General features: G+C 44.0%; 1 protein-coding gene across 6 annotated transcripts in view; it reads left to right on the plus strand.

The window, feature by feature from the left end:
• The window catches only part of Kdm5c (lysine demethylase 5C), a 39,440-nt gene extending 31,523 nt beyond the window's left edge, over window positions 1-7,917 (plus strand). For 2 of the 6 annotated variants that reach the window (XM_004661025.2, XM_004661026.3), the window contains exons 15-26: window positions 843-1,024; window positions 1,114-1,238; window positions 1,367-1,514; window positions 2,229-2,334; window positions 2,899-3,257; window positions 3,900-4,038; window positions 4,557-4,736; window positions 4,897-5,034; window positions 5,223-5,822; window positions 6,086-6,164; window positions 6,300-6,499; window positions 6,749-7,917. In XM_004661025.2, coding sequence (XP_004661082.1) covers window positions 843-1,024; window positions 1,114-1,238; window positions 1,367-1,514; window positions 2,229-2,334; window positions 2,899-3,257; window positions 3,900-4,038; window positions 4,557-4,736; window positions 4,897-5,034; window positions 5,223-5,822; window positions 6,086-6,164; window positions 6,300-6,499; window positions 6,749-7,114 — 2,622 coding nt within the window. In that variant the 3' untranslated portion in view covers window positions 7,115-7,917. The remainder of the gene's footprint in view (window positions 1-842; window positions 1,025-1,113; window positions 1,239-1,366; window positions 1,515-2,228; window positions 2,335-2,898; window positions 3,258-3,899; window positions 4,039-4,556; window positions 4,737-4,896; window positions 5,035-5,222; window positions 5,823-6,085; window positions 6,165-6,299; window positions 6,500-6,748) is intronic. The other 4 variants (XM_004661027.2, XM_045141045.1, XM_045141046.1 and 1 more) reach the window with 3 other exon arrangements.
• Window positions 7,918-20,951: the final 13,034 nt, after the last annotated feature.

The raw sequence follows: 20,951 nt of genomic DNA on the forward strand, positions 1-20,951 counted from the left end.
AACCTTTATACAAAGACTTACGTACAGTTGCAGACTCTGTCGATACACACAATATTTTCTGTTTGCTTAGCAGCATCCTAGTGCCTAGAACGTGAGTGGTTGCATTGCTCCCCAGCATACACCTACATTGCCATCTCTCTGGTGCCTTGGTCTACCACTTTCCTTGCCTTTCTCACCCAAAAAGCCCATTGTACTAATTTGAATCTTTTTTTTTTTTTTTTTGAGACAAGATCTTATTCTGTAACCTAGGCTGGCATTGAATTCCCAGCAATCCTTCTGCCTCAACCTCCTGAATGTTGGGGTTACAAGTGTGTGCCACCTTGCTTAGTTCCTAATCTGATTCTTATCAGATTTTTATTCCTTTAAAAATTCTCTCATCCTCAGCCCACACTGATCTCATCTTGCCCTGATCCATCTGAGTCTTGACCCTACTTTGAGAGTCTGGACTTGACAGTGGGTGTGCTATGAGGTTTGGCTTTCCAATCCTCAGTACATATTTGAGTTTTTTTAAATTTTAATATTTAAAGATTTTTAATTTACTAGTTTGAGAAAGAAAGGCAGAGTGAGAGAGAGAGTGTGTGTGAATGAATGAGAGTAGGCGCACTAGGGCCTCCAGCCACTGCAAACAAGCTCCAGACACATGCACTGCCTTGTGCATCTGGCTTATGTGGGTGCTGGGGAATTGAACCTGGGTCCTTAAGTTTCGCAAGCAAGTGCCTTAACCACTAATCCATCTATCCAGCCTCAGATTTGAGTTTAAAGTGGAGCTCCATGGTAGCTGAGATGGGGGTTTCTGCCACCCTGACTGGTTTGTATAACGTGGGTGGATTGAATGCTGCCAGGGTATCACTGAGGCTGAGCGAGAGGCTTTTGAGCTGCTCCCAGATGATGAGCGTCAGTGCATCAAATGCAAGACCACATGCTTCTTATCTGCCCTGGCCTGTTATGACTGCCCAGATGGCCTTGTCTGCCTTTCTCATATCAACGACCTCTGCAAGTGTTCCAGTAGCCGTCAGTACCTGCGGTAAGTCTGGGGCCTATTTGGAGGAAGTGGATGTATGAAGAGGGTACACATTTGTGCTAGACATGGTATTCTCTGTCCTTTTTCTCCAGGTATCGGTACACTTTAGATGAACTCCCTGCCATGCTTCATAAGCTGAAGGTTCGGGCTGAGTCCTTTGACACCTGGGCTAGCAAAGTTCGAGTGGCCCTGGAGGTGGAAGATGGGCGAAAGCGCAGTGAGTGATGGGGGGGTCGGAGGGACTCCACAGGCAAGTTCCATTGTCTTTTCTTCTGTACCCCTGACCCACTTCCTCTGCTTTTACTTAATACTGCCTACTCCTTGCTGCTGTCATTCTCCCTCCAGGTCTTGAAGAACTGAGGGCACTAGAATCTGAGGCCCGTGAGCGAAGGTTTCCTAACAGCGAGCTGCTGCAGCGACTAAAGAACTGCTTGAGTGAAGCAGAAGCTTGTGTGTCCCGAGCTCTGGGACTGGTCAGTGGACAGGAAGCTGGGTATGTTGGCATGAGGAATTGGGGTACATATAGCTTGTTGAAGATCTAGTATGTGGGAAAACTATTTTACAAGGGGTAGATTCTGAATATCATTGGGTACATGGTAATATTAGCAGGAAATTACCAAGTATGAGATGGCCTGGGAAGTGTTGCAGAATGCAAAGAGGCTAGGCAGCTTAGCATGGAGAGGAGAGACCCAGCAATCAGAAAGCTAGAAGTACTTCTTTTTATCCATACTTAGAGGAGATTTGAGGGGTAGGATGAGGCATTTTGTGAGCAGAAAGGAATTGTGGGAGGTTTAAGGGCAAGAACAGGATATAGCCAGAAAACTTGAGTATAGCTGGAGCTACCTAGTTTGGGGCTCCCAGTAGAGTAGATGAAAACGTTCATGATTATGGGTGTGGCTCAGTGCTTCCCTTGCTTGCCAGTTCCATGTGGATAGTGGGGTGGAAATAAAGTCTGGCTTCTATTACCATCAGTTAGTTAATAAGCTCTTCCACCCTCCATATATTTCCTTCTCTCCTAATTCTTTCCCCTAATTCTATCAATATGCTTATATTTTAAAACCCTCCCTGTAACATGGGTAATTGGGGAAATACGGAGGTGCAAGATCAAGGTGGACAGGTATGACAAGGAAAGGTATTGGGTCTTAGTACAGAGATGTGGGGAGGGAACTGGGTTTGGATCTGAAACCCCACATGTGAAATTCCATAGCCCCGACAGGGTGGCTGGTCTACAGATGACCCTGGCTGAGCTACGGGCCTTTCTAGGCCAGATGAACAACCTGCCTTGTGCCATGCACCAGATTGGGGATGTCAAGGTGAGGAGAGATGGGTTTCTAGTGCTACTCAGGGATTGGGGGATTATTTGGATGAGACAGGGTGTGGGTGCATGTGTAAGAGAATAGTGGGAAGTATAAGGCAAGTTCTAATAACTGCCTCTTAGATGTGGGATTTCAGGGGTAAGGGAGTAAGGTTATGAGTATAAGATAGAATCAAGGCAAGCTTTGCTGGAAGAGGTGGAGAAGGAGGTAACGAGGGTGCTTGTTGGGTCTGGAAAGATGAATAAAATATATAAAGGTAGAGGAGAAGTAGGATGGCGAAGACAGAGGGCCCTAGGGTAAGCAAAAAGGTTTGTGTAAGGACTGAGTATAGCATAGTATACAGGGCAGAGTGTTCTCAGTGCTCTGAGAGGAAGTCCCATTTGATATTAAAAATGCCTAGGAACAAGCATATTAATATATTCCTGAGGTTAGGCTTCCTTTTCTCTAAAGGTTAAAAGGGAAGAAAGTATTGGGGCAAGTGTATATGGTGGTGGGACCTCTTTAAGTCTTCTTTAAGTGGACCCAGCTGAGGAGTTTGTTCTTCCTCCTGTATTCTGGTAGGGTATTCTGGAACAGGTGGAAGCCTACCAGACTGAGGCCCGTGAGGCCCTGGTCTCACTGCCCTCCAGTCCAGGGCTACTGCAGTCCCTGTTGGAGAGGGGGCAGCAGCTGGGGGTGGAGGTGCCTGAGGCCCAGCAGCTCCAGCGGCAGGTGGAACAGGCACGGTGGCTGGATGAGGTAAAACGCACGCTGGCTCCCTCTGCCCGAAGGGGCACCCTGGCTGTCATGCGGGGACTGTTGGTTGCGGGCACCAGTGTAGCGCCTAGCCCTGCTGTGGATAAGGCCCAGGCAGAGCTGCAGGAGCTGCTGACCATTGCTGAACGCTGGGAGGAGAAAGCCCACCTCTGCCTGGAAGCCAGGTAGGTCTAGCTCTTTCCCTTCCTGCCTTCCTCCACCCTTTAAAGTTTAGTGGAGAACCTGAAGAAAACTTCTGTGGGTGGCCTTGGGGCATCACATGTTCCTATATAGGTATATTGAGTCTCCTTCCTTTTGTTCCCTGTCTTCCTCCCTCCCCCCCCCTTCAAATCTGTAAACACAGAGAGGCAGAAATAGGCTGATGGAGAAGCACAGAAGAATAGGCATAGATATAGATACATAGAGAGAGAGGACTAGCAAGATAGACTGGAGTGCATACATGCAGAGGAGCAAAAGGGACAAGCAGATGGCCATGTATGAGTAGAAAAATGCCACACGTGAGATGTCGTGACAGACTGCAGCCATGCATGATACCCACAAGTGGTGTGTGGGCACTGTTAGCCAGCTGGTAGAGTAACAGACAAACACAGGTGCAAGAGCTGTGGTAGAGGATGTATAGTTGCATGCAGTCTAGAAGAAGCAGGGTTCGCTCAGCAGTCATCCTTACCAAGATACAAGCAAATAGGACCAAGTGGCAGCAAGAATAACAAGTACCCAATGGGTCCATGCATATTCTACTGGTCAGGCTGAACTACTGGCCTATAGATGTGCTAGACTAGTCCTCTTTTTTTTCTTTTCTCTTTTAGACAGAAACATCCACCAGCTACACTTGAGGCCATAATTCATGAAGCGGAAAACATCCCTGTTCACCTACCCAACATCCAGGCGCTCAAGGAAGCGCTTGCTAAAGCCCGGGCATGGATCGCTGATGTGGATGAGATTCAAGTGAGAACCTTGTCCACTGTCCCTACCCCAGACTTTCTGTTTAGTGGGGAAGAGATAGCATGTATGCTTGATTGTGCTGTGTTAGGTGGCTAAAGATAGGAATGGGGCATAGCACATTATGAAGAGGCAAAATGTTCCTGAAGAACAGTGTAAAGGAGGACTTGTGAGGCTAGCCTGAAGGGGAGTGGGGTGCTGGTTAAGATGAAGATGGTGAGATGGGGGGTGTCAGTTATTATGAGAGTGGAACAAGGCAGATACCTGCTAGGGTATAGAAGGTGCAAACCACAACAGAATAGCTAGTCTGGTATTCCTGGAGACCTACTGGCTACCTGGACTGAGCCAGTCAGAGGATACAAGTGTCATGGTAGAGAGCCAGGTAGGTGTGTTCCTGAGGATAATGCCTATTGTTTCCACTTGGAGATTGTAAGTACAGTCTCTCTTCCCAGCTTAGGAGCCAGGCCAGAGAATAAATAGATACTGGCCAGTTGAATTCAGCTTTCTCTTGCCCCTGTACTCAGAATGGTGACCACTACCCCTGCTTGGATGACTTAGAAGGCCTGGTGGCTGTGGGTCGGGACCTCCCTGTGGGTCTGGAGGAACTGAGACAGCTAGAGCTGCAGGTACTGACAGCACACTCCTGGAGAGAGAAGGCCTCCAAGACCTTCCTCAAGAAGAATTCATGCTATACACTATTGGAGGTAAGGACTGGTACTTTGACCTACATAGCCTCTCTGCTTAGTCTGGTTGTTCAGATATGGCTCATCTGAGAGCATGGGTTTTTGAGGGGCACTGAGGAAGGGAGGAGAGGGTATGGGAGGTAGGGAAGCCTGGTCATTTCCCTCTGTCTGCCTGCCTCAGGTGCTCTGCCCGTGTGCAGACGCCGGCTCAGACAGCACCAAGCGCAGCCGGTGGATGGAGAAGGAGCTGGGGTTGTACAAATCTGACACAGAGCTACTGGGGCTGTCTGCGCAGGACCTCAGGGACCCAGGCTCTGTGGTAAGGAGCTTAGATACAGATGGGCAAAGAGCCTGACAATGATTGAATGTCTGAGCCCTGTGAACATGGGCAGACCACTTGCTCCCTGAGCTCAGTTTTCCTGGTTTGGGAGTGGGGTGTTGAGAAGGCCTGAAAAGGAAGGAGACATGGTGTTGACCTGTGGTTCCCTCCTGTCCTGGGCATGGCAGATCGTGGCCTTCAAAGAGGGGGAACAGAAGGAAAAGGAGGGTATCCTGCAGCTTCGTCGCACCAACTCAGCCAAGCCCAGTCCACTGGCATCATCAAACACAGCTTCTTCTACGACCTCCATCTGTGTATGTGGGCAAGTGCCAGCTGGGGTAGGAGCTCTGCAGTGTGACCTGTGTCAGGACTGGTTCCATGGGCGGTGTGTGACAGTGCCCCGCCTCCTCAGCTCCCCAAGATCCAGTCCTACCTCATCTCCACTGCTGACCTGGTGGGAATGGGACACAAAATTCCTGTGCCCACTCTGTATGCGCTCACGGCGCCCACGTCTGGAGACCATCCTGGCACTGCTGGTAGCCCTTCAGAGACTGCCTGTACGGCTGCCTGAAGGTGAGGCCCTACAGTGTCTCACAGAGAGGGCCATCAGCTGGCAAGGGCGTGCTAGACAGGCTTTGGCCTCTGAGGAAGTGACTGCTCTGTTGGGACGGTTGGCTGAACTCCGCCAAGAGCTACAGGCTGAATCTAGGCCTGAGGAGTCCCATACCTACTCTTCAGACCTTGCCTCTGACTCTTTCAGAGAGAGTACTGGCAAGGATATGCCTAAGGTGAGATCCTCTGCTCAGTTTTTATCAAATTCCTGTTCTCTAGACTGCCCTGTAAGGCTTCAGCTTTTCCCCATTCTTCAGTTTTCAGTCTCCTTTAACAGTCTCTTTGCTGCCCCACCCTATCTTCATACACACTCCTGGACCCTGCTCCCTGCACCCCGTGTTTGCCCTCCTCCAGGAAGTGGAGGCTCCTTTGTTGGAGGTTAAGGAAGAGTTAGACATGGCTCTTCAGTTACTCTTGCCTTTCCTACCTTTCTTGGTAGGTCCAGGGTATGCTGGAGAATGGGGACAGTGTGACCAATCCTGAGAAGGTAGCCACAGAGGAGGGCTCAGGTAAGAGAGGTAGGTCTAGAAGTGGTGTGGGTAGTCTGTTGACCGGATATCATTAGAGTGACCCATGATGTCTTCAGCTCTGTCATAGTGGTGTAGTATAAGACCAAGGAGATCCCCTAACCCAGCCTATCCCCACACTCCCAGATCTGGAGCTACTATCCTCGCTATTGCCACAGTTGACTGGGCCTGTGTTAGAACTGCCTGAGGCAACCCGGGTCCCTCTGGAGGAGCTCATGATGGAGGGAGATCTGCTTGAGGTGACCCTTGATGAGAACAATAGCATCTGGCAGCTGCTACAGGCTGGACAGCCTCCAGACCTGGAGAGAATTCACACACTTCTGGAGGTGAGGAGAAGGGCCAGGCCATGACTACTGATCTACCCATAACCTGTATTCTTTTGCGGGAGGCGGGGGGACAGGGAAGGGGTTGAGATAAAATCTTAGTATGATTCCCTTGCTGGCCTGGTACTTGCTGTATAGCCCATGATGGCCTTACTGCAGTCTTCCTGCCTGAGCCTTGTGAGTGCTGGAATTACAAGCATGTACCACCATACCCAACTCACAAACTGTCTTTCTGCCTGTCTATGATCACAGCTGGAGAAGGCAGAGCGCCATGGGAGTCGGGCACGGGGCCGTGCCCTGGAGAAACGCCGGCGGCGGAAGGTGGATCGGGGTGGGGAGGCCGATGACCCAGCCCGAGAGGAGCTAGAGCCAAAGAGGGTACGGAGCTCAGGGCCAGAGGCCGAGGAAGCCCAAGAGGATGAAGAGCTGGAGGAGGAGACTGGGGGTGAGGCCCCCCCTGCATCCCTCCCCACCACTGGTAGCCCCATCACCCAGGAGAACCAGGATGGCTTAGAACCAGCCTTAGAGGCTGCTTCCAGTCCCTCAGCCCCTTTCTCTACTCTGACTTCCCGGCTGCATCTATCCTGCCCACAGCAGCCACCTCAGCAACAGTTGTGACAGTGGCTGAGTCTAGCACAGAACCCAACAAAGATCCCCTTGGCCTCAAGGATCCTCTTTCTGACCATCAAACCTACTTCTTGGAAGTGGGCATGCAGGTGGGGGGAGGACCCGTTCCCCCCCTCACCCCAGTCCTGTGATTTTTATATTCTGACTCCAAGGTATTATTCAGACCTCAGCTCCTGGGGGCCGGCCCCTGGAGTCCTCTCATCCCTGGTAACCTCTAACCAGCATTCCCAGACACCAGAGGCAGATAGGTTGGCAGAGGGGAGGGCAACTGGGGCTGAGCCAGCACCATTCCAGAGACTAAGGCCAGGGTATAATGCAAACTAGGGGATTTCTCCCTTTTTTCCCAGTTCTGATCCTGGTCAGGACATGCTACACTAACCTCCCCTCCCCCCTTCACTCACTCTTTTGTCTCCTTCCTCTTTCCTTCCTTCCTTCCCCCATTCACCTTCTTTCTCCCTCCCCACCCCACCGCGTACTGGTCCACTCAGGAGGAGGAAACTTCACATAGCTGTGCTCAGTTTTTCATTTCAAATTAATTTTGTAGGGGGCTGAACAGGGCTCCCTTTGGTCTGAAGAAGGCTTTTGGTGCTTGTCCTCACACTCCCCATCTTCCCCTGTCTCCTTTCCTCCTCCTGGGTTCATGTTGTAATAAAAGAAGATTGTTGGTGTGTAATTAATTTGTTCAAAAGGGAAAAAAAGGCAAAACAAACTGGTTCCAACTGAAGCCTATTTTAATTTTATTTTATTATTTTCCTCTTGTTAGAAATAAAACCCTTAGCAATGTTTTTTGGAAACATGTTTCTGAAGTGCATTTCTCTTCAAAAGGGACAACAGAACATCCATCATCTGTCAATGGAACAGCTGTAATGTTAGTGGTAGCTGGGGCACAGGCCAGGAACCAGGGTTCTGAGTCTGAATCCTATCTAAGCCTCTCTTTAGCTTTGGCAATACATTTCAGTTCTCCCCCAAACCAGTTTCCTGCCTCCAAATTGTGGAGGGGAGGGGAAGGGTGACACTCTGGTCCCCCAAATCTCTTGCACAGCAGTTTTACCTTCTAGCTTTGTACTCTCCAGTCTGTCTCTTGTTCCCAGGGGGACGTTTTATATTTTCAATACTATAAAGTTCAGTTGTTTTAAATGTCTAAGTTGGCAAGTCAGACTATTGTTATTGTTGCTAAAGTATAGAGCTGATCATGTTGTGATGCTTAATTTTCTTTAAGTTCAAGGTGATAAATACAAGCCTCATTTTTCTAGAATCCTTTCCTGTCTAACCCATATGCCACATTCAGAGCCCCATCCCTGGTGTTTCTCTAGCGGTTCTTTCTGCCCCTACTCAATGGGGACTAAAGCTCATATGGGTGATTATTTATAATTCTTAAGTCTCACTTTTTAAAAACTGCTTTACTGAGATAAAATTCATGTACCATACAGTTCATCCATTTAAGATATACAGTTCAGTGGCTGTTAACAATATATTTCAGTTATTCAGCCATCTCTGAAAAATTTTAGAATGGTTTTATCACCCTCAAGAGAAACCCTAAACTCCCTAAGTGACCTTTCTCCTGCCTCCTTCCATTGGTCTATTCTGGACATTTTATATAAATGAAATTATACAATATGTGATTCTTTGTGTCTGGCTTCTTTGATAGCATTATAGTTTCACATAGTTGGATAAATACTCTCTCTGCTCATCCTCAAAGGTGAGGGGTGCTGCACTAGGTCAGGAACTACCCCTGGAGAATGTTATGTTTTTGTGGGTATCTGCATGCATGTTTTTCAGAAAAGAAGACTAGCAAGTTTATATCAGATTCATAAAACAATCTGACACTCCAAAGACTTAAGAATCATTCTTTGTGGTCTTGAGTGTTTTGTGTTTAGAGTGTACCTAGGACATAAAGACACAGAGGAGAAATCAAGAGCATGGAGGTCTGTTTGGATCACTAGCTTCCAGGTGTTCCATGGCTTCTCCAGGGCTTTTCTTTCCCTCCAAGGGCTGCACAGAGATGTTATAGGCTAAAAGGTCAGGTCTTAATCCCTAGCTCAAGAACTCAGCCTACTGCTGTTCTACTTTGTCTTTCTTCATTTGTGTGTTCGGAAGAATCATTTTGGTCCATTTCTCCCCATTCCCAGGATTTCCTGTTTATAGGAACCTAGCGATGAGGTAGCCTACTTTTTCTGGTGGTCTTCAGGTGGGAGTATGGCTCAGCCCTGCCTCATCTAGTCTTTTAGTTTATACACTGAAAGGGAAAACCCTGTAGATAACCCTGCCCTAGGCCCAGTTTGATCCCATATCCAGTCAAGGGCAAAAGGCTGACCTTCTGTCTGCCCACTTACTAGAGTTGATTATAGAAGGTGAAATGGAGGAGGTAGCAGAAGAGGGACCTTGGGGCAGGCATCAAAAGGAGCCCAATATTAGCATGTCACCACTATATTACAGGGCAGCCAATCCCTGGAAGAGGTGGCTGACTAGAGAAGAAAAATGGTGCCTACAACCCGCAGCAGCTCCCAGGTTATAGAACTCAGTCCAAAGAGCTATGTTGGCAGGCATGGGTATAGACTTTCTCCAAGGCCAATCTGGCTATGGCTACTGCTGATACTTTCTGTTGGCATTTTAAGCATTTAGCAGTAGCTGTGGCCACTTTGTTCAGGAATCTCTTGGACAAGTGTAGGGGTGACATTCATAGAACATAATACCTTTCAACAGTGGATTCTTTCTGGTGCTTGTTTATGTAGCAAATGACTATCCTCACATTGTGTACCCATTTCAAGAAGGATATCCGTATGCCTCTTCATCAGCTATACTTCTCAACATTTAAATCCTGATTTTTTTCAAATTCTTGACCATATAAGCCAACTCAATGAATGGGCAGTGATCTATGTTTCTGACCATTTTTGTGACCAGAATATTCCTATTGGGATAATTAACCTCTTTACTGTTCTTCAGGATCAACCCTAAGTGGGGTTGTAAAGTGCCAGCATACTGTGCAAAGGCATCCATAAACAAAGTTTGGTTGCTGTATCCTTTAGTCAGCTGGTTACAGGAGCTCCCCTAGAACACGATGCTGCCACTTTCAGTTTTATCTTCCATTTCTTTAATCTTAGAACAAAAAGGGTGTTATCTTTATTGTTTCTTGTTTTCAAATGTGCTCAGTCTGATCTTTGACTAATTTTTTCTAGTGTATTTTTTTTTTTTTTTTTTTTTTTTTTGGTTTTTCGAGGTAGGTTCTCACTGTAGCCCAGGCTGACCTGGAATTCACTATGGAGTCTCAGGGTAGCCTCGAACTCACAGCGATCCTCCTACCTCTGCCTCCCAAGTGCTGGGATTAAAGGCATGTGCCACCACGCCCAGCAGTATAGTCCTTTTTTAAAGAAAATGTGTTTGCGTAGGTGCATACATGCACATGCATGAGGAGGCCCGAAGACAGCCTCCGGTATTGATCCTTAGGAATGCTGCCCACCATTATTTGAGATGGGATCTCTAAATGGCTAGGAGCTCAACAATTAGGCTAGACTGGTTGACTAGTGAGTCTCAGGGATCTTCTTGCATCCCACTTCTCCTGTACTGGAATAACATGGGTGCCACTACTTCTGCCATTTTTATATATGTTCTGGAGATTGAACTCAGGTACCCACTAAGCCATCTCTATTCCCTCCTTTGTATTCTTTATGCCATATTTCTTGTGTGTATTTCAATAATGTATCCAGGAACTAGAAAAGTCACCATAGGATTTCTCAGGAAGAAATGTATAATCTGATCCCACTCTGACTGGTGGGCCACAATGACAGTCTGTGTCACCAGGTATTAGCATTAACTTAGAACTAATAATCTAGTATATTTCAAGAGGTCTGGACATTTCCCTGTTCCCAGCACATGATTACACTGGCTGTCAGTCCCTTTGGGGAAAGCAAGGTTTTATAATACACTTAAGGAGATAGCAAGGATTTTCTTCTAAGTGACTCCACTCAAGGGGCTGTAGTTTGTGAACTGGGATAGAGGCTGAGACTCTACATTTTGGTGACTAGATTTGTTTATATAACAAGTAGGATTTTATTAGGCTTTCTATCTGTTTTGTTCCTAGAAAATCCTTGCTTAATTTTCCAGAATTATCAATTATACAGATCAATAAATTCTTATTACTATTATAACTTTGTTATCCAATATAATAATCTCAACTTGTCTCTGGAGGTGATCCTTTCGTTTCCATTGAAATCTTCAAAACATGGTCATCATTTTATTATTTGCCATCCCTATCAGCCAAAAGCAGAGAAGACCATGTGAGGGGGGGGCTTTTAGGGTTCTAAAAATCTAGAATTCAGACAATTGGCATGCCCAATTGCAAGGGACACTGGAAAATGTCTGAATGTATCCTCAGGACGCAGAGGAAACAGATTTAATGACTACCTAGCCAGTCTCTGCCATACTCCATGATGCATTTTTCAAAGCTCTTGTGAAAGGAATGTTAATGAAGAAAGTGACTTACTCTGTTTAATCAATTCTAAGATTTTTATTGCCTAGGAATTTGCATGCCTCTGTGTACATTGTACCACAGAAATTCTGGCATCTTAACTTCACTTAACACATACTACTATTGAGTCCAAATTTTGGTTAGGCAATGACAACTTTTAGAAATAATCATAGCAGCTTCAGCTAACAAAGTACATCAAGGATTGCTAGGAGTATATCAATATTGAAAAGTTTGGCCTTTCCAAAACCAGATGAAGATATCACAACAAAAGACAATTATAGAACAATATCCTTTATGAATATAAATGAAAAATCCTAGCAAGCCAAATCCAGCAACAGATGTAAGTATTATACACTATGATCAAGTATGATTTATTCTAGGAATGCAGGATCAGTTCATCATAAGACAATCAGTCAGGTAATACATTAATAGAACAAAGGGAAAAAATAAGCCTCACAGAAACTAAAGCAAATTCAACAAAGTTGCATAATGCACTATTGATGAATATATTTTTTAATTTTCTTTTAATTTTAAATTTTTATTTGAGTGTGAGCTATAGAGAAACAGGCAGAGAGAGAGAATGGGCGTAACTCAAGATGCTTGTGCTCCCTTGTACAGCTGGCTAACTTGGGTCCTGGGGAATCGAGCCTCGAACTGGGGTCCCTAGGCTTCATAGGCAAGTGCTCAACCACTAAGCCATCTCTCCAGATCAAACTTTTTTTTTTTTTTTTTTTTGGTTTTGGTTTTTTGAGGTAGGGTCTCACTCTGACCCAGGCTGACCTGGAATTCACTATATAGTATCAGGGTGGCCTTGAACTCAGGTGATCCTCCTACCTCTGCCTCCCAAGTGCTGGGATTAAAGACATGCGCCACCACTCCTGGCTAATTTTTTAAATACATTAGCAATGAATGATCTAAAAATGGAAAACAGTTCCATTTACAGTAGCATCTTTCAGATAAAGTAGGCTAAAATACCTAGGGCTAAATTTAATCATGGAAGAGAAAAACACATTGATAACCATAAAAAATGCTGAAAGAAATTAAAGAAGACCTAAAGAGATGGAAAAAATACTCATGGTCATGGATTGGAAGACAGTACTGGTAAGATGTAATAGTAGCCAAAGTGTTCTACAAATTCAGTGCGGTCCCTATAAACATTTCAACAGCCTTCTCCCCCCACCCCAGATAGGTAAAAGCTGGTCCTCAAATTTTCACAGAATTGGCAAGGAACCACAACAGTGAATAGCCAAAACAATCTTGAAAAAAGAACAAAATGAGTTGTGCTGAAAGTTGTGGATACATACATGCTAGGCAAGCACTCTACCATTGGGCAAAATTTCCCTAGCCTGCTAATCCTTTTCCTGACAAAGGTTAAGTAACACCTTCACCCAACAGAACAATTTCTTTAAAAGACAGTGCTGGGATAACTGAGTTTTCACATAGGAAATAAGGAAGTTGTACCCCCTACTTCTCACCATATACAATTAACTCAAAATGAATCAATTATGCAAATTAAATACTAAAACCATAACATTCTAGAAGAAAATAGGAGTTGTTCTTGATGGCTTGTCCAGACTAAAAAGAACAAGTTTACCACAAGAAGATAAGATAAAAATGAGACAAAGGGGCTGGGGAAATGGCTCAGTGGTTGGTAATTGGTTTTTAACCATGTATATTTAGGCTCAATTCCCCAGCCCACCTATGTAAACCCAGACGGGCTTGTTGGCAGTGGCAAGAGCCACTGGCATGCCTATGCACACAAACACAAATAAGAATGGGGAAAAGCTGGGCCTGATGGCACATTACTGGAGGATTGCAAGTTATGAGGCCAGCTTGGATTCCATAGCAAATTCAAGGACAGCCTAGGTTATGCAATAAGAACCTGCCTCAAAAAAAAAAAAAAAAAAAAAAGCTGGGCGTAGTGGCGCATGCCTTCAATCCCAGCACTCGGGAGGCAGAGGTAGGAGGATCACCGTGAGTTCGAGGCCACCATGAGACTACATAGTGAATTCCAGGTCAGCCTGAGCTAGAGTGAGATCCTACCTCGAAAAACCACACACACACACAAAAAAAGGACAGAGGGCCTGGGGATGTGGCTTAGCAGTTAAAGGCACTTGCTTGCAAAGCCTGGTTGTACACGTGCAATTCCCCAGCTACCCACATAAAGCCAGATGGGCATTGATTTGCAGTGGCAAGAGACTCGTACAAAAAAAAAAAAAAAAAGTTTTAATGAGCAGAGATGTGGGGATGTAGCTCGGTAGAGTCCTTGCTTAGAATGTACAAAGCCCTGGGTTTGATCCCAAGTACCACATAAAACCAGATGTGGTGCTGTACATCTATAACCCCAGCACTCAGGGCAGAGGCAAGAGGATCAGAAGTTCAAGGTTATCCCTGGCAACACATGGAGTCTGAGGCCAACCTGAGCTACATGAAATCCCATCTCAGTAAAAAAATTTAAAAATGTAAGGGAGAGATGGCTTAGTGGTTTAGGTGCTCACCTACAAAGCCAAAGGACGCAGGTTGGATTCCCCAGAACCCACAAAAGCCAGATACACAAAGGTGGTACATGTATCTGGAGTTTGCAGTGACTAGATGCCCTGGCGTGTCCATACTCTGTGCTTTTCTCCCTCTCAAATAAATAATAAAAATTTTAGAAATGTAAGGGCAGAGAACTTTTTATTCACACTTTATACCCACTGGAATGGAAGTAGACAATTTTTTTTTAAAGAGAAAGGGAGGGTCTTGTTATGACTTGCCTGGAACTTGCTACATAGCCCAGGCTGGCCTTGAATTTAGGATCCTTTTATGTCCATCTCCCAAATGTTGGGATTATTAGTATATGCCATCACACCTAGTTCTAATGTATATTTGTTTAATTTTTGAGACTTGCTATAGAGAGCAGGCAGGCCTTGAACATTTGATTCTAATGCCTCTGCCTCCCAAATGGGATTACAAACATGTGCTTACCATGCCTGTCTATAATAGTTTTTTGTTTTTTTTTGTTTTTTTTTTTTGAGGTAGGGTCTCTGACTAGCTCAGGCTGGCCTGGAATTCACTATGTAGTCTCAGGGTGGCCTTGAACTCACAGTGATCCTCCTACCTCTGCTCCCAAGTGCTGGGATTAAAGGCGTGTGCCACCACTCCCAACAGGCTATAAGAGTTTTTAAAGCCAAAAAGTAAATACTGGAGAAGATATAGAGAAATCCTCACCTTATTGGTAGGAATATTAAATGAGGCAGCCACTATAAAACAATTAAGCAATTCCCTAAAAAAGTGAACATTCGCAGGTCTACCAATTCATTTCTTCATGTCCACCGAAAAGAACTGAAGGAAAGACACATACTCATACACTATTATTTGTTGCAGCATTATTTATACTAACTCAAATGTGAAAGCAGTACATGTGCATCAACAGATGAATGTATAAGTAAAGTTATGTACAAGTGCTGGAATTTTCAGCCATAAATAGGACATAGTACAGGATGGATGCTGGTTAGGGTCCTATGTATCTACCCAGATGGACACTCCAGACCTTGGGGATGGACTGGTAGACCCAGAGGAGTCAACTCCCGAAGCCTGGCACCTAGAGGCTTGTTTTTCTAAGCTTCAGAAGCCAGAGACATAAAGGCTATAGGTATTCAGATTGAAGGTTTGTTGCTTTAGGCTTTACCACCAACCCTGGCACTTGGCAACTCTTCCTTACCTTCCAGCAGCAGTGGCCAGTGTTAACAGCTCAGGCCTAGAGCATTGGGACTCGGCTTTTAAGGCTTGGCAGCTCCCTCTTAAGTGCCTGGAAGCCCAGTTTGTCTCCGGCTTTTCACAGTCCTCTATCATTCTTCACCCTTGGCATTATACTCTTTTATCATCTCTATACTTCCACTAGCCATCAATCATCTCTGCCACCTTTTAAAAAGCATTTATTTAGGAAGAGAGAGAATGAATGAGAATGGATGTGCCAGTGCCTCCAGCCACTGCAAATGTAGTCTTTTGTTTATTTGGTTTTACTTTTTGGCTTATGTGGGTACTGGGGAATCAAACCTGGGTTCTTAGGTTTTCTAGGCAAGTGCCTTAACCACTAAGCCATCTCTCCAGCCCATCTCTGCTGTTTTTGCTCCCCACTGTTTCTGGTCTCAGCTACTGGCTGGAAGTCCCCAGCAGTCATTTCTGCTGTCGATGCTGCTACCACTGCTGCTGCTGAGGCAGCAGGTGCTGCCATCTTTGCCACTGCCATGACTGCTGCCTCATGTTACCAGAATACAAAGCAAATGGGGTGTAATGTTACAACACGGGGGCGGGGGAGGAAGGGGGAGCACAGGAGAGTATCTCCCTGCTGACTTGGAAAGTGAGCCAAACAGCTTGCTATAAAGACTATAGCCAGTAGAGGGTAGGTAGCCTTGCTGGAACAAAAGGCAAAGTGGTGCTCCCTCTATGATTTGGGTGCTAGAGTTAACCATAGCTTCACCAAGTGCCTTCTAGAGCTGGAGTTGTGCTTCAGTAGCAAGCAACTATGGTTGTAGAGTAGCTTCTAGGCATCCATGGAGTATTCAAAGCAGTCATGAGGGCAGTCTTGCTGGCTGTCAAGAAAGCTGCTTAGCCGACAGTCCTGTGCTCAAGGTAGCCAACCATAAGGGAAAGGCCTGTCAAACAGCCTGCTCTTGACAGTTTTAAGCATTCACAGAAAACATTAAAAGGGTTGTTATGAAGATTTAATGAAAGCACAACACAGCGCCAATTATTCTAATAATATTTTTAAATACTATTTTTTTTTTCTGAGGTAGGGTCTCACTTTTGCCCAGGCTGACCTGAAACTCACTCTGTAGCCCCAGGCTGACCTCGAACTCACCGATCCTCCTACCCCTGCCTCCCAAGTGCTGGGATTATAGGTGTTGCGCCACCACACCCAGCTTAAAATAATATTTAATAATGGTGTTTAACACCTGCTTGAGTCCTCCAGGGAGAGATGTGTCCCTTTGATGTGATGCAAATGAACCTTAATAACATGATTCAAAGTAAAATAATCCAAACACAAGGATAAAAGTTGTATAATACTATTTAAATGAGATTATATGGACTTGGCAAATGCAGAGACAGAAAGTAGATTATAGGTTACCAGGGACTGGGAGTATGGAGAAAGGAATGTTTGCTTAATGAGTGTAAAGCTTCTATTTAAGGTGATTATAAGTTTTAGAAATAGATAGTAGTGATGACTGCAAAGCATTATGAATGGTAACTAATGCCACATAGCTAGCTAGAAGTATACTCAAAAATGGTTTAAATGACTTTTATATATTTTATTGGAGTAACCTAAAGTTGCATTTTTTTCTGACCCCTCCAGAACCAATTTTCATACCTATTACTGAGGTTTTCTTCCAATATAAATCAGTTATCCTTTACTGTATGTATGTATGTATGTATGTATGTATGTATGTATGTATGTGTGTATACATATATGTTTTGCTCACAGGTTTGACTGTACTTGCCCCAGAACATTTAGGAATCCAAATCCAGTAATGAGTCTGGAAGCCATAAGGGGTGATACTGGCTGGTACTGAGAAAGATTAGCCAAATGTTTCCTCTCCCCAAATTTAAAGATTTACTGAAACCTTCCCTTTGGATAATCATTCTTGTAATACCAAAGAGATAAATTTTCTATTTTTACTCTCTTTCTTTAGTTCTCAGTAAGGACCACACTAACATATACTTAACATTTTATTTGATAAAGATGCTTCTTTAACAGATTTATGAGAGAGAGAGAGAGAGAGAAATATGAATGGGCATATAAGGGCCTCCTGCCACTGCACACAAACTCCAGACTCATGTGCCACTTTGTGCATCTGGCTTTATGTGGATACTGGGGAACTGAATTTAGGTCAGCAAGCTTTGCAAGCAAGCATCTTTAAACACTGAACCATCTCTCCAGCACCAATGCTTTTTATATTTACAATTAATAATGGCTCTGTTTTCAGATTAGTTTTAAAGTTAACATAAAAGGCAATGGATTTTATCATGGAGTGCATATATTGATTTGTATATATTGTATATATTTGTATATATTGATTTGTTCTCCCCTATTGCCTTCCCATGCTCATTTCCCCCTCTGGTTCACCCCCCCCCCCATTTAGTCCCTTCTTCTTTGTCACTAAATGTATTCAATTACCCTATTTCCCATATCTATTAAGATCTCTTCCTCCCCTCTCATGATCTTCTTTCTAGTTGTATGACCTGTAAACACATACACATACATGTGCAAACACATATACATATAATTTTAATTGATTTGTGAGAGAATTTATGTATAGAGAGAATGGGCATGTCAGACCCTCTAGCCATTGCAAATGAACTCCAGATGTATGTATGCATCACCTTGCACATCTGGCTTTATGGTGGATACTGGAGTATTGAGCCCAGATCCTTAGGCTCTACAGGCAAATGTCTTAACCTGAGACTCCAGCCCTACATGTACTTTTAAATTTAGGTCCCATATATGAGAGAAAACATGCTGTATTTGCCCAAATCTGTAATACTTTGCTTGACATAATGATTCCTAGTTTCATCTGTTTGTCTACAAATACTATGATTTCAACATTAGATCTTGAGAAGGTTCCCAAGTCATGTAGGACCAGCTCCCATTAAATTGGGAAGAATGGCAGTTAATCTTGGTTGTCAATGTGACAGGATTTAGAATCAGCATGGAAACAAATTTCTGGGTATTTCTGTGAAGGAATTTCTAGATTAGATTGATTGAGATGGGAAGAGCTAACCTAAATTTGGGCGGCACCAATCCTTAGGCTGGGTCCCTGGACAGAATAAAAAGGAGAAAGCTAGTTGAGCAGCAGCATTCATTATTCTCTGCTTCCTCACTGAATGTGAACAGCTGCTTCAAGCTTCTGCCACCATGTCTTCCCTTCCATGATGGACTGTAACCTGTGAGCCAAAATAAACCTTTTCTTCCTGAAACTGCTTCTTGTCAGGTATTTGGTCACAGCAGTGAGAAAGTAACTAATTCAGGGAGGAAGTGCTGCCTCTGTTGCTAAGGAAAACTCAGAGAAAACGGAGGGTTTAGAGCACTCAGAGCTGCACAGTCAACTCTTGGTATTTCTATTCTAATCTTCACTCTTTTTCTCCAATGAATAGTCTTGTTTTCACATAAGAGACCTGAAGGGCTAGTGAGTTGAACCTGCATTTTAAGCACACAGTCTGTAGGATTTGGCTTTGTCAAATTTCAGGCTACATCAGTACAGGACCTAGTGGAAACAATATCAGGTATATTTTCTTTTTAAACTTTGTTGTTATTGTGTTGTTTTTGTTGAGGCAGTCTCAACTGTTTAACCCAGGCAAGCTTCAAACTCTCAGAAATCCTCATTCTTCAGCCTCCCTTATGCTGGGATAATAAGCATGAGCAACTATACTTGGCTTAACCTTTAATTTTATTTTTGGGTGTGTGTGTGTGCGCTATGTAGTCTCTATCTTTGGTGAAGTATACATTCATGTGCACAGATACATATGCAGAGGCCAGAGGACATTGAGTTTCCTATGTTGCTCTTTGGCCTCAGTTCCTTGAGATAGAGCTTCTTACTGAATCTGGAGCTCAACATTTTCCAGCCAGATTTGCTGATGACTAAAGCCCTAGACATCCTCCCGTCTCTGCCTCCCTCAGCACTAGTGTTAAAGACGTGCACAGCCATGCCTGGATTTTTACATGGGTGCCAGAGATTAAGCTCAGGTCTTCATATTTGCACTGCAAGAGCTCTTACCCACTGAGCCCTCTCTTTAGTATCTTAAACTTTATTTTTTCCCACTTTATAATTTTATTTTATTTTTGTTTTTCAAGGTAAGGTCTCTAGCCCAGGGTGATCTGGAATTCACCATGTAGTCTCAGGGTGGCCTCCAAGTCATGACAATCCTCCTACCTCTGCCTCTCGAGTGCTGGGATTAAAGGTGTCACCACCATGCCCAGCTTTCTTTTTATTTTTATCAGCATACAAAGAATTAGGTTTCATTATGGCAGTTTTTTTCTTATAGTATATTTCTTTTATATACTGGTTGAGACAGCTGGAACATTTAAAAATTTATTCTTTGTTGATCTCTCTCACAAAAATTATTTTTGTTGTTTTCCTTCCCCTATTTCTCTCCTAACCCCCTTACCATAGCTCTGCTTTCATGTCACATGTGTCCTTTTGCCTTCCTTGCTCATATTTTCCAAACATCTTGGTCTATCTGGTTTCATAGCCTATACCCATTCCCCCTTATTTACATTCCTATAAACATTAAGACTTAGGATGACGGACCTACATTAGTATATCAACCAAGCATGTGCTTGACATTGGGCTTTGCTCTTGGTGTTGCCCATTCAATGGCCTTTAGCAAACTTATATTAACACATTGACCATTATAGGATTATATAGGGTAGTTTCACTGCCCTAAAAATCCTCTGTGTTCTGCCTATTCGTTACTCCCTTGCCCCTAATCCCTGGCAACTGCTCGTATTTTAACTGTTTCCACAGTTATTTTCCAGAACTTCATTATTTACAATATGTAACCTCTTCATGTTGGTATCCTTCACTTAAACAATATGTGTGTAAAGTTGTTTTATGTCTTTTGTGACTGATAGCAATTTTATTTTTAGCACTGAAAAAATACTCCATTGCCTGGATATACCACAGTTTGTTTATCCACTTACCTATTGAAGACCATCATGGTTGCTTGAAAGCTTGGGTGCTACTTTGTTGGTGATGTTTGAGACAGGGTTTTGCTATGTAGTCCAGGCTGACCCAGAATTTGATATGTGCCCAGAATTTGCTATGTATTTCAAGTTTGTCTCAAAATCATGTTCCTCCTATTTCTACCACCTGAGGGCTGGGATTAAAGGTGTGTGCCACCATGTCTAAATTGGGCCAATTATGAGTAAAATTGCTATAGACATTTGTGTTATGGATTTTGTTCCATGAATATGTTTTGAACTCACAGCAACTCATCAAGAAATGCAAATGCTGGACTTAATATTAAGTGGGTGATTGGTATTATAAGAAATTGCCAAACTGTTTTCCAAAGGGCTTATATCATTTTACATTATTCCAGCAGTGGACAGCATTTAGTTCATGTTGATCATATATTCAGCATTTGGTAGAAGAGTTCTGGATTTCAGCTCTTCCAATAGTATGAATGGTGAATCATTGTTTTAGTTTGCAATTCACTGGTAGCATATGAGTATTTTTTCAAATATCTCTGCAATCTGCCTATCTTGGTGAGGTATAGTTGAGGTCTTTTCCTTTTTTGATATAGGGTCTATTTAAAACTATTTTTTAAAGTAAGCATATAAAATAATGGGTTTATTACATCATATGCCTATCATGGCCCTTTGTC

The sequence above is a fragment of the Jaculus jaculus genome, chromosome X (assembly GCF_020740685.1).
Source record: "Jaculus jaculus isolate mJacJac1 chromosome X, mJacJac1.mat.Y.cur, whole genome shotgun sequence".
In the NCBI taxonomy this organism is placed as follows: Eukaryota; Metazoa; Chordata; class Mammalia; order Rodentia; family Dipodidae; genus Jaculus; species Jaculus jaculus.